The sequence below is a fragment of the Mustela nigripes genome, chromosome 8 (assembly GCF_022355385.1).
Source record: "Mustela nigripes isolate SB6536 chromosome 8, MUSNIG.SB6536, whole genome shotgun sequence".
NCBI classification, from domain to species: domain Eukaryota; kingdom Metazoa; phylum Chordata; class Mammalia; order Carnivora; family Mustelidae; genus Mustela; species Mustela nigripes.
The window spans coordinates 5,852,324-5,862,771 of record NC_081564.1 but is presented as its reverse complement, the minus strand read 5'-3'; the positions used below and the strand labels follow the sequence as shown (position 1 = coordinate 5,862,771).

Below are 10,448 nucleotides of genomic sequence, written 5' to 3'. Positions count from 1 at the left end.
TTGAATAGTTACTGGGGGAGTGAAGATTATGTGTCCTATACTGGTAGAAGAGGTTGCCCACAATTGGTCGGGGAGCACATTTAGGAACGGGGTTGGTGCGGGGAGAGGGGCAGGGGGGAGTCGGGGAGAGGTGAGGGTCGGGGCAGTGGACTGACTAGGGGGAAGTACTGGACAGATCAGTTAGGAATTCTGAAGAGCGAGAAGGCAAATGTAGCAGTACTTCATTTTTATTTAGTCATAGGAAATATAGGCCTGGTAAGCCTGCAAAAAATTTCTTCCTAACAAAAGTGCTGGAAGTTGATGTGCCCGGTTGGCTCAGTTGGTAGAGTAGTGACTTAGGGTCCTGAGTTTGAACGCCACGTTGGGTATGGAGACTACTTAAAAAAATAAAAAAAAGTGCTGGTGATGAGGGTACCATTTTGTTTTGCCTTGTTGAGTGCCAAGAATGAACTCTAGGGGTTGAGATAATGGGACAGTTGGTGGCTGATTAGTGACCCTGATCATGATTAAGTGCTTTTGTATTCTTGAGGCAGGGGACTAGAAAATAGATCCAGGAGTTGAGGATTGAAGGAGTTGCTCTAGTGTCTATAAGAATGTCTTGGAGGTGCCTGGGTGGGTCAGCATCCAACTCATGATTTTCATTCGGGTTGCGATCTTGGGGTGGTAGGACTGGGCGCAGTCTGTCTGTCCTTCCCCCACTGCTCCTCCTCCGGCTCACACTCTCTCTCTGAAATAAATTAATTAATCAAATTATATCGTAAAAAGAAGAATAAAACCATCTTCATTCTGAATTGTTATGAGAGTTTCTCCATTGGGGTTTGCTAGGGAGAAAGGGGAAAAAAATCCCCATTTTGTCCTTGGAACATCTCTAATCTGATAGAGGAATTGGTTTTGAGATTTGTGGGTTTTTTTTTTTTTTTTTTTTTGAGAGAGAGAGAGTGCACACATGTATGCACGTGTGAATGGGGTTGTGGGGCGGGGGGCATGTGCAGAGGAAGAGGGAGAAAAGAATCCTAAGCTGGCTCCATGTCCAGCATGGAGCCAGACTCAGGTCTTGATCTCAGGACCCTGAGATCATAACCTGTGCCAAATTCAAGAGTCAGATGCTTAACTGACTGCAGCACCCAGGAGCCCCATGATTTTTTTTTTATCTTTTGGAGCCATCTTTTGTATTTCAAGCATTCCTTTTTGAAAGTTCCAGGTTTTTTTGTTTTTGTTTGCTTTGTTTACGATTCTTTTAAGTAGGCTCCATGCCCAATGTGGGGCTTGAACTCATGACCCTGAGATCAAGAGTGGCTCATCCTACTGAATAAGCCAGCCAGGTATCCCTGAAATGTCCAGGTTTTTGCAAAAGAAACAGGTTTTATCGTTTTAACATGGATTTGGAGTTTGCCATTTGTAGAGCCATAAGGTTAGCCATTAATTCTTTTGAAAAAAATTTTTTTAAGTTGGGGTGCCTGGGTGGCTCAGTGGGTGGAGCCGCTGCCTTCGGCTCAGGTCGTGGTTTCGGGGTCCTGGGTTTGAGCCCCGCATCTGCTGAGCAGAGAGCCTGCTTCCCCCTCTCTCTCTGCCTGCCTCTCTGCCTACCTGTGATCTCTCTCTCTCTGTCAAATAAATAAAATCTTAAAAAAAAATTTTTTTAAGTTAAAAAAATGTTTTAATTTTTTAAAATTTATTTTGTTATTAGCTGATCATCTTTGCCAATCATGCTAGACCATGAGGAGTTTGGTCTGCTGGTCAGGGTCATGTTGTCTGACCCGAGTTGAGACAGAGTAAAGAAGTCCTCTAGAAACTCGGATTAAAACAATTTGATCTTTTATCCAATCTAAGGGTTCCAGAATTTTGGACAAACACTTTTTCGAATCTATCAAAAAATTGTAAAGCAAGTTCTTCCTTTTATTGTTTCGTTTTGTACTGCCTTCTAATTTATTTGAGGTGCCCACATATGGGACATCATTTTGACTTAATTTGCAGCTGTATTAGAAGTTTTTTTCTAGGGCCTCATTATGGGTAAGTTCAAAGTCTTGTGAGGAGTTTTCCTACCCAGCTTTATTCATCCATTCTTGGTCCTGTATAGGTCCAACAAGCATGCATACTCGTTGGTAAAGGTCAGAAGGGTCTGGATTAAGGGCCCTGATAGTCCAAATTAGTTGTCAAGTGAACTCTTTCGAATTTTCTTTTGGGTTAGGAAAGTCTTTTGCAAGATTAAGTTCTGTTTAGGACCAGCATATAACAGAAAAAGTAGAAAGCATGCCGTGGGGGACGGAGAACTGGAAATGGAAGATGTGGAATAATTTCTGATTCAGTGTTGCGTTGTTCTAATTGCTTTCATCTTTGACTTTTGAGTTTTTTTTCTTTTACAGCTGCTATCCCTGAGTCGTTTCTTTTGAGGGCTTATAACCACCAACTGAAACAGGCTTCCACTGATTTTGTGAAGTATGATAGCTTCCCCTTTCCAACTGTGTTCTTAAATATACCAGTTTAGGGACGTCAAAGGTGCCCCAACAAGGCCAGTGACGTTTTAAATAATATTTAGTGATCTGAACCCAGGTTGAGGAAGCTCCCCGGGCCATGGGTTTTTGTTTGTTTTAAGATTTTATTTATCTGTTTAGAGAGCCAGTGAGCTCCAGCGGTGGTGGGCAGAGGGAGCGGGAGAGTAGCAGACTCCACACTGAACTCCCCACTCAACAAGGAGCCTGGGGCAGGGTTCCAGCTCACAACCCTGAGATCATGACCTGAGCAGAAACCAGATCATTAGCCACCCGGGTGCCCAGGGGCCATAGTTTTTATCTGTACAATCAGCAGGCTGATCATCAAAAGCTGTTTCTGAGAGACTGGTACCCATTCTGTATCGGAGGAACCCTCCCCTGAAGGGCTAACAGTTCTGAAACGAGGAACTCTCCCCCCAGAAAGTCTCAAGGTGCCCGACTGGCTCAGTCCCTGGAGCATGAGACGCTTGATCTCAGGGTCCCGAGTTCGAGCCCCACCTTGGGTATATAGAGTATTTAAAAATAAAATCTTGGGGCACCTGGGTGGCTCAGTGGATTAATCCTCTGCCTTCAGCTCAGGTCATGATCCCCGGGTCCTGGGTTCGAGCCCCACATCAGGCTCTCTGCTCAGCAGGGAGCCTGCTTCCTCCTCTCTCTGCCTACTTATGACCTCTGTCAAATAAATAAAATCTAAATAAAATAAAATAAAATCTTAAAGCGGGAGGAGGGGGGAAGGAAAGAAAGAAACGTCTCCTGAGCACTACCGAGGTGGGGAACCCCCCCCCCCCAGGCCCCCATTATAGGAGCTGCCCTAAGAGAGGCGACACGGGGCTGCGGTGCTCACTGCGGCAGGTCCAGACCTCCGCGGGAGGTAATTAGGCTGTTGCACACTTTTGCCGCCGCTGCTCCACACTGTTAAGGGAAAAACCTCTGGAGCGAGCCTATGAGCGAGGAAAAAGACGACCACTCTTTAATGCGGTTTGCAAAGGGCGAAGCACCATCCCACTCCGTTGGTGTGCCCGAGCCTGGTTTACCCCCGCGAGGGAAAAATTTCAGCGGGTAGGGGTTTGCCCACCTATCAGCTGCCCTCTTTTGCTCAAGGCTGCGAGACGGAGGCAACCTTCCAGGGGTTCAAACCTCGGCATGTTTATCAGGATTCCGAGAGGGGCTGCTCTTCGGAGAACCCCACAAAATGGAGGCTGGTGCAAGATGGAGTCAGGGTGGTCAGCCCTTCCCTGACCCTTTTTCTTCTTCAGTGGGAACCAGCACACGCATTCTCTGAAGACACCAGGATATAATCCCATTCCCAAAGTGAGTGTTGAGGGATGACAGTCGCGCCGAGGGGACAGACCCCTTCGCTACGGAGGGCGAGTCCGCTCCTCCCAGACGACTAACCGCACATTCGATAGTCTTTCAACTCAATCGTCCAATTAAGCAATTTCGGTCGTCGTGCAAAAAATTAGAAAAACGGAAAGCTTCTTCTCTTCGGCGATGATATACCCTCGAGGCTCAATACACGTGGATTAAGTTTCTTAAAAGGAAAAACAAAACAAAACACTGCTCGTGGCGAATCTGCTTCTTCCAATATAAAGGTCCGTTCGGGCAAGCGCCAGGAATCTCCCGGCGCTTGGAGTCCGCGGAGTCCGCTGGCTTCAGTGCGAAGGGAAGCCGGAGCCTTGCTGAGGTAAGTGGGAGCGGCCTGGCGGCAGGAGGGCCCACTCCGACGGGAAGGACGAGGGAATTCGAGCCGGACCTTGCGTCCACTCGTGGAGGGGCCGCCATGTTGAAGCCTGGCAAAGTCGGGGGAAGCCCTTCTGGGGTTGTGTTGCGGAAAGCGGGGGCGGTAGCTGGGGTGGAAGAAGAGCCCCTTCTCCCACTCAGAGGGTGAGAGACTGGGGGTTTTGGCGGGGAGGGGGGGCAGCCTCGAGGGCCAGCGGTCCGGACCGAGGTGCGGCGGGGCTGCTAGGAGCACAGGCTTTCCCACCCAGACTTCCGCCTTCGCGGCCGCGGCGCCACTGCGCATGCGCGGGAGGGCTCCGTGGGTTTCGCGCTTGGATGCAAAGCGCGGGAATATTCTAAACTCGGGGGCTTTAGAAAGGGGAAGCACACTTTTCCACGCTTTGTTGGACGGTGTCGTAATAACGGATCTGCATCATGCGTTCTAACTATAAAGCACATCCACAGACACTGTCCTACCTAAGCTTCACCATAACCTAGTGAAGGGGCACGTAGCTACGTTTTTCAGAGGATTTAAGCTTTGGACGGACTAGGTCTTAACCCTGGTGTTCTCAGGATCTCGTGTTCTTGTTCCCTTTCCGCTCTTTTGTCTGTAATGATTAATTTCCCCGTCTACCTTCATCCCCCACCATTCATCGCTCGCATCTCATTTGAGATTTATTTATTTACTTTTAAAGATTTTTATTTATTTATTTGACAGAGAGAGATCACAAGCAGGCAGAGAGGCAGGCAGAGAGAAAGGGGGAAGCAGGCTCCCCGCCGAGCAGAGAGCCCGATGCGGGGCTCGATCGGAGACCCTGAGATCATGACCTGAGCTGAAGGCAGCGGCTTAATCCACTGAGCCACCCAGGCGCTCCTCATTTAAGATTTATGAATGTTTATGAAATGGTAACATTGACCGAAGAAACTGGAAATCTCAACCTAAGGCAGCAGAGGAGGGGATACTCCCAGGAAGATGGATGAGAAACCGTGAAGCTTGCTGCTCTCCTGGCGCTTGGTTTTAGTTTTCTTCCTTTCCTCTTCTCCCCTCCTCTCCCTTCCTTTCTTTTTCATGCCACTTAGGTTTTTTGTTTTTGTTTTTTAAGATTTTATTTATTTGAGACAGACAGAGAAAACTAGCAGGGGGCTAAGGGGCAGACGGAGCGGGAGAAGCAGATGCAGACTCCTCACTGAGCAGGGACCCCCGTGTGGGGCTCCTTCCCTGGTCCCTGAGAGGTGACCTAAGCTGAAGGCAGACACTTAATGAATGGGCTTAGCTACCCGGGCGCCCTGGCATTTAATAATGATAGAAGTATACCCACGAAGGAGAAAGAAAATTCAGACTCTCCCTTGTAATGCTCTTCAGATTTTAATTTGAAGAACGATGTGGGATACAAAGGCAGCAGAAAAATGATTAAATTTCCTTCCTACCTACAACCCTCTGACAAGTCCTGGAAACGGGCAGAGTGACATTCCTCTAGGGACCCAGCTGCCTTGATGCTGATACTTTGCTAAGGGCAAAAGGCAGTCTTAGCCCAAACCCCAGGATCCTGTGAGTCTACTTGAACATACAAAAATTCCTTTGGAGGGGCGCCTGGGTGGCTCAGTGGGTTAAGCCGCTGCCTTCGGCTCAGGTCATGATCTCAGGGTCCTGGGATCGAGTCCCGCATCAGGCTCTCTGCTCGGCAGGGAGCCTGCTTCCTTCTCTCTCTCTCTGCCTGCCTCTCAGTGTACTTGTAATTTCTCTCTGTCAAATAAATGGATAAAATCTTTAAAAAAAAAAAAAAAAAAAAAAAAATTCCTTTGGAAACTCCCTTTATCTCCGTCCCCTCAAGATCGTGTTGGCAATCATTCCCCAAGCATATGACCCACCGATATACATCAGGGGTCTCATGACTAAGGTTTTATTGGAAAATAGCCAGCCCCCTGAAAGTCCTGGAAACCTTGTTTCCAAAATTCCTAGAGATTGCCACGATCCGTAACCCCCTCCCAACTTGAAAGTTGGGAGGGTGCAGCTCTTTCTGCCCTCAGGTCCTGTCCCCATGCTTTAATGAAACCACGTTTTTGCACTGAAATGTCTCAAGAATTCTTTCTTGACTGTAGGCTTTGAACCCTAATGTCTTTCATACATTAAAGAATTCTTAAGGCTTTGAACAGGAGTTCAGTGGAGAATAATATCAGTTTTATTTGATGGATCTTTTATGACCTTTCTTCTTGGAAGGGATTCTTCCTCAGCCTCAAAAACACAGAATCCTCTTGGTTTTCGTAGTTGTTTTTGCTCTCCCCACCTTCACAGTTTTCTACTTTATGACAGCCATCTAAGGAAATACTAAGAGCTCAAGTCCAGCTCTGGAGTGGTCAAAGCCCTTGAATGTAACTCCCTGGCAAAGCTACTTCTTGGCCTTGTGATTTGGGGCAAAAGAAAGCTTTTTGTGTGTCTGTCTCACCTGAAATGGCACTAATAGTAGAACCTGTGTCCTGACAGTGTTGCAAGGGGAGGGGAATTAAGTGCTTAGCAAGGTGCCCGGCACCTCCTAAGTCTTCGATACAAGTTAACTCTAATAAGTATGGTCCTTGCGTGTGTGTCTGCAACCCTGTGATGGAGGATAGGGAGTGTGGTCTAGAATGGTAGGGCCAGTAGAATGGAATTGTTTAGAGACTAGAGCAGGGAGAGAGTCAAACAACATAGCGCTCCCTCTTACTTTCTTCTTTTTTTCATATGGAGAAGTTCCAGCCACAAGAGAGGAGACAGTGAGTTAGAGGCAGCCCCCAGAGGGACTGAAACCCTCTCATCTCGCCACTCGAGCTGTTTTTTTATCCTTTTACGGATAAGGATACCAGAGCTGCCTTCTCTAAAGTTGCTGGTTAACGATGACGGGCATATATACCCTCCTTTTATACTGTGGTGGCGGACGGTATAAGGTGGTTTTGCCTCTCAGTTCGTAGTCTTCATCAGGAAGTGTCCTAGAAGGGAGATAAAGCAAAGCATACACTAGACTAAAGAATATTTGCTGTGTGTTCAGGGAAAATGTGCTTGGTATTACAGAAGAGGTGCCCTGAGCTATGGGACAGATGAATTTGCTTCCTGCCGAAGCAGCTTGGAAGGATCAATAGAGTTTCTGTAAGTGGAGATGTGGAAAGGAAGACACACTGTTCCCAGGAGAGGAAATTGCACAGAGGAGGACCCGGAGCTGGGGGATAGAGCGCATTTAAGGATGAGGAGCAATCCTGGGTAAAGAAGATCTTGCAGTGGCTGTGGTGAAATGATAAGTGACAGTCAGAGGTCTTGAGTGCAGTGCCATTGATTTTGGATTTTATTCTGTGTTTGGTCTTTTTACTGGGAAAATAATCCCATAGTGCACCCTCCCTCCATGACCCATCAGATGAAGAAAAAGAAAAGTAAAAAGATCCTTGAGGAAAATACAAGTAAGAGGGGAAAAATTATAGATATTTTAATAAATATCATGGAAAGATATTATGAATGAGATTACTCATAAATTTGATAGAGCCCTCATTTGTTTGTTTATAAAAGCCAGCTCTGCAGCCAACGTGGGGCTGGAATTCATGACCCCTAGATCAGGGGTCACATGCTCTGCTCATTGAGCTGGCTAAGCACCTGGAGTCCTGGTTTTAAGGTAACGAATCTCAGTTATGGCTCTAAAGTTTTATAGAGGCGGTCACGTGAGCAGTAGCGGTGTCTGAAATGTTGGCAAACTGTATTATTCCAGCCAATTCCCCAGAATGTTTATCAGTTACCGTATCAGCAGCCTCTCCTCTCAACTTCAACTTTCCCATCCTCTTAAAAAAAAAAATTCTGGGGCACCTGGGTGGCTCAGTGGGTTAAAGCCTCTGCCTTCGGCTCAGGTCACAATCCCAGAGTCCTGGGATCGAGCCCCGCATCGGGCTCCCTGCTCAGTGGGGAGCCTGGTTTCCCCCCTCCCCACCCCGTCTACCTCTCTGCCTACTTGTGATCTGTCAAATAAATAAATAAAATCTTAAAAAAAAATTCCTGTATCAGAATGAATCACAGTTGCAGTATCTTTGCAGGGCTAAAGTTACCTTTGCAGTCAGTTCCCAGGCCTTCAGGCATGAACAGATTATCAGCCAGGGGATTGGGAAGAAAGCCCATGTTGCTTTTGAACCGGAGTCGGTTGCTGCCGGGTTGCTGTAATTTCAGCTATGCTACCTGTTGCAAAATACCACATCCAAAGCACCATTTTCCTTTGTAGTTTTGTGTTTTACCAACAGTCCTTCCCTTTCTTATCTTTTAAGGACGCATACCAGAACATTCATAGAAGAGCATGTAGGATCTAGAATTTCTTTCAGAGTCATCTAGGAGTGGGAATGCAAGTGAGGCACAAATGAAGTAAGACTGGCCACGTGTTGGTCAGAGTCAGGTGACGAGTTTGTGGAGGGCTATGCCATTCTCTATGTGGGTACATGTTTGAAATACTTGACAGTAAAGAGCTTTTAAAAACACCATTTTGGGGGGCACCTGGGTGGCTCAGTGGGTTAAGCCTCTGCCTTCGGCTCAGGTCATGATCTCAGGGTCCTGGGATTAAGCCCCCCATGGGGCTCTCTGGTCAGTGGGGAGCCTGCTTCCTCCTCTCTCTCTGCCTATTTCTCTGCCTACTTGTGATCCCTTTCTCTGTGTCAAATAAAACCTTTAAAAAAATAAAAAATAAAAACACCATTTTTCATAGCCGTTCCCAGGCTGGTTTTCCTATGACCATTTTAGCCTGAAAGGTGAGCCTGGATTTTGATCTGCGTTGCCACGTTGTCATGTAGTTGGTGAGTGTCCTGATGTGACTAAATTGGATGGTGCACGGATGGTCCAAATTCAAGCACGTTGCCCCTTGCTTCTTCCCGGGATGGAGTGTAGAGCAGCGGGTGACCACGTCACATAGTGGAGCCCCACTGTCTGGCTTTGATACTGTTCCATCCGCTCTGTGACTGGGAGGCCTCTGGCTCTGGGTCCTGCTTCCTTCCCTACTGAAGGAGGGAGTAACAGTATCTACTTCATGGGGTTGTTTGTTATAAGGATGAAATGAGTAGGTCATAGTAGGTGCTCCATAAAGGCTTGCTGTGATCCCTCCTAGAACATGAACGATTGGATGCCCATTGCCAAGGAGTATGACCCGCTTAAAGCAGGCAGCATCGACGGCACCGATGAAGACCCACACGATCGCGCCGTCTGGAGGGCAATGTTGGCTCGATACACCCCCAACAAAGGCGTCACAGGAGACCCCCTCCTCACCCTGTTTGTGGCAAGACTAAACTTGCAGACCAAGGAGGAGAAGTTGAAGGAAGTATTTTCCCGCTATGGGGACATCCGGCGGCTTAGGCTGGTGAGGGACTTGGTCACGGGCTTTTCCAAGGGCTATGCCTTCATCGAATACAAGGAGGAGCGTTCTCTGATCAAAGCCTACCGGGATGCGGACGGCCTGGTTATTGACCAGCATGAGATATTTGTCGACTACGAGCTGGAAAGGACCCTCAAAGGCTGGATCCCTCGGCGACTTGGAGGGGGTCTCGGGGGGAAGAAGGAATCCGGGCAGCTAAGGTTTGGGGGGCGCGATCGGCCTTTCCGAAAACCCATTAATTTGCCGATTGTTAAAAATGACCAATACAGAGAGGGGAAAAGGGAAAAGCGGGAGCGATCTCGGTCTCGAGAAAGACACTGGGACTCCCGGACAAGGGACCGAGACCACGACCGTGGCCGGGAGAGGAGATGGCAGGACAGAGAGCCAGCCAGGGTGTGGCCAGAAAGTGACTGGGACAGAGAGAGGGACTTCAGAGATGACAGAGCCAAGGGGAGGGACAAGAGGGACCGAAGTAAATAGAGGCCCAGCGCCCCCACCAGCACCCAGACGACGACGACACAGTCTAGACAGAAGCCCAGAGAGATCTGTGTTGCTGTTATACAGTGTGTATGTCCGGGGCTTGAATAAAACTTGCTGATGGTGATGGGAGTCTGGAGTAAGTTTTCTTTCCAGCCTGGAGCTGCGGTTTAAGCTGGACGTGCTGATACGATGAAATTTCATCTTGTTGTTCCAGGGACCCATTATTCAATAAACCTGAGAAACAGTTTTGTCCTCACCAGCACTATACAGAAGGGCATGTGGCAGTGGAGAATTCTCTCTTAATTTGGCAGTAGAGGATTTGTTTTTGGACTTTTTCTCCTTTCTGTTGAAATTGACCGTTTTGGGGGCTTGGCAAAAAGATGACCAAAAATCATTTGCA

General features: G+C 47.8%; 1 protein-coding gene and 1 long non-coding RNA gene across 3 annotated transcripts; one reads left to right on the top strand and one right to left on the bottom strand.

Annotated features, from left to right (window-relative positions):
• Positions 1 to 211: 211 nt before the first annotated feature.
• Positions 212 to 3,652, bottom strand: LOC132023091 (uncharacterized). Its single transcript, XR_009405850.1, has 2 exons — positions 3,565 to 3,652; positions 212 to 727 (listed from the first exon to the last, which is right to left on the bottom strand). It is a non-coding gene; the product is annotated as an uncharacterized LOC132023091 (long non-coding RNA).
• A 436-nt stretch (positions 3,653 to 4,088) lies between these two features.
• On the top strand, positions 4,089 to 10,177 carry SNRNP35 (small nuclear ribonucleoprotein U11/U12 subunit 35). 2 transcript variants are annotated; one of them, XM_059408263.1, is made up of 2 exons: positions 4,089 to 4,173; positions 9,305 to 10,177. In XM_059408263.1, exon 2 carries the CDS (start codon positions 9,308 to 9,310, stop codon positions 10,046 to 10,048), a length of 741 nt encoding a protein of 246 aa, XP_059264246.1. In that variant the 5' UTR covers positions 4,089 to 4,173; positions 9,305 to 9,307; the 3' UTR covers positions 10,049 to 10,177. The 2 variants fall into 2 exon arrangements, with proteins under 2 accessions (XP_059264246.1, XP_059264247.1); XM_059408264.1 differs by lacking the exon at positions 4,089 to 4,173 and adding an exon at positions 4,183 to 4,373.
• The last annotated feature ends 271 nt before the right edge of the window (positions 10,178 to 10,448 follow it).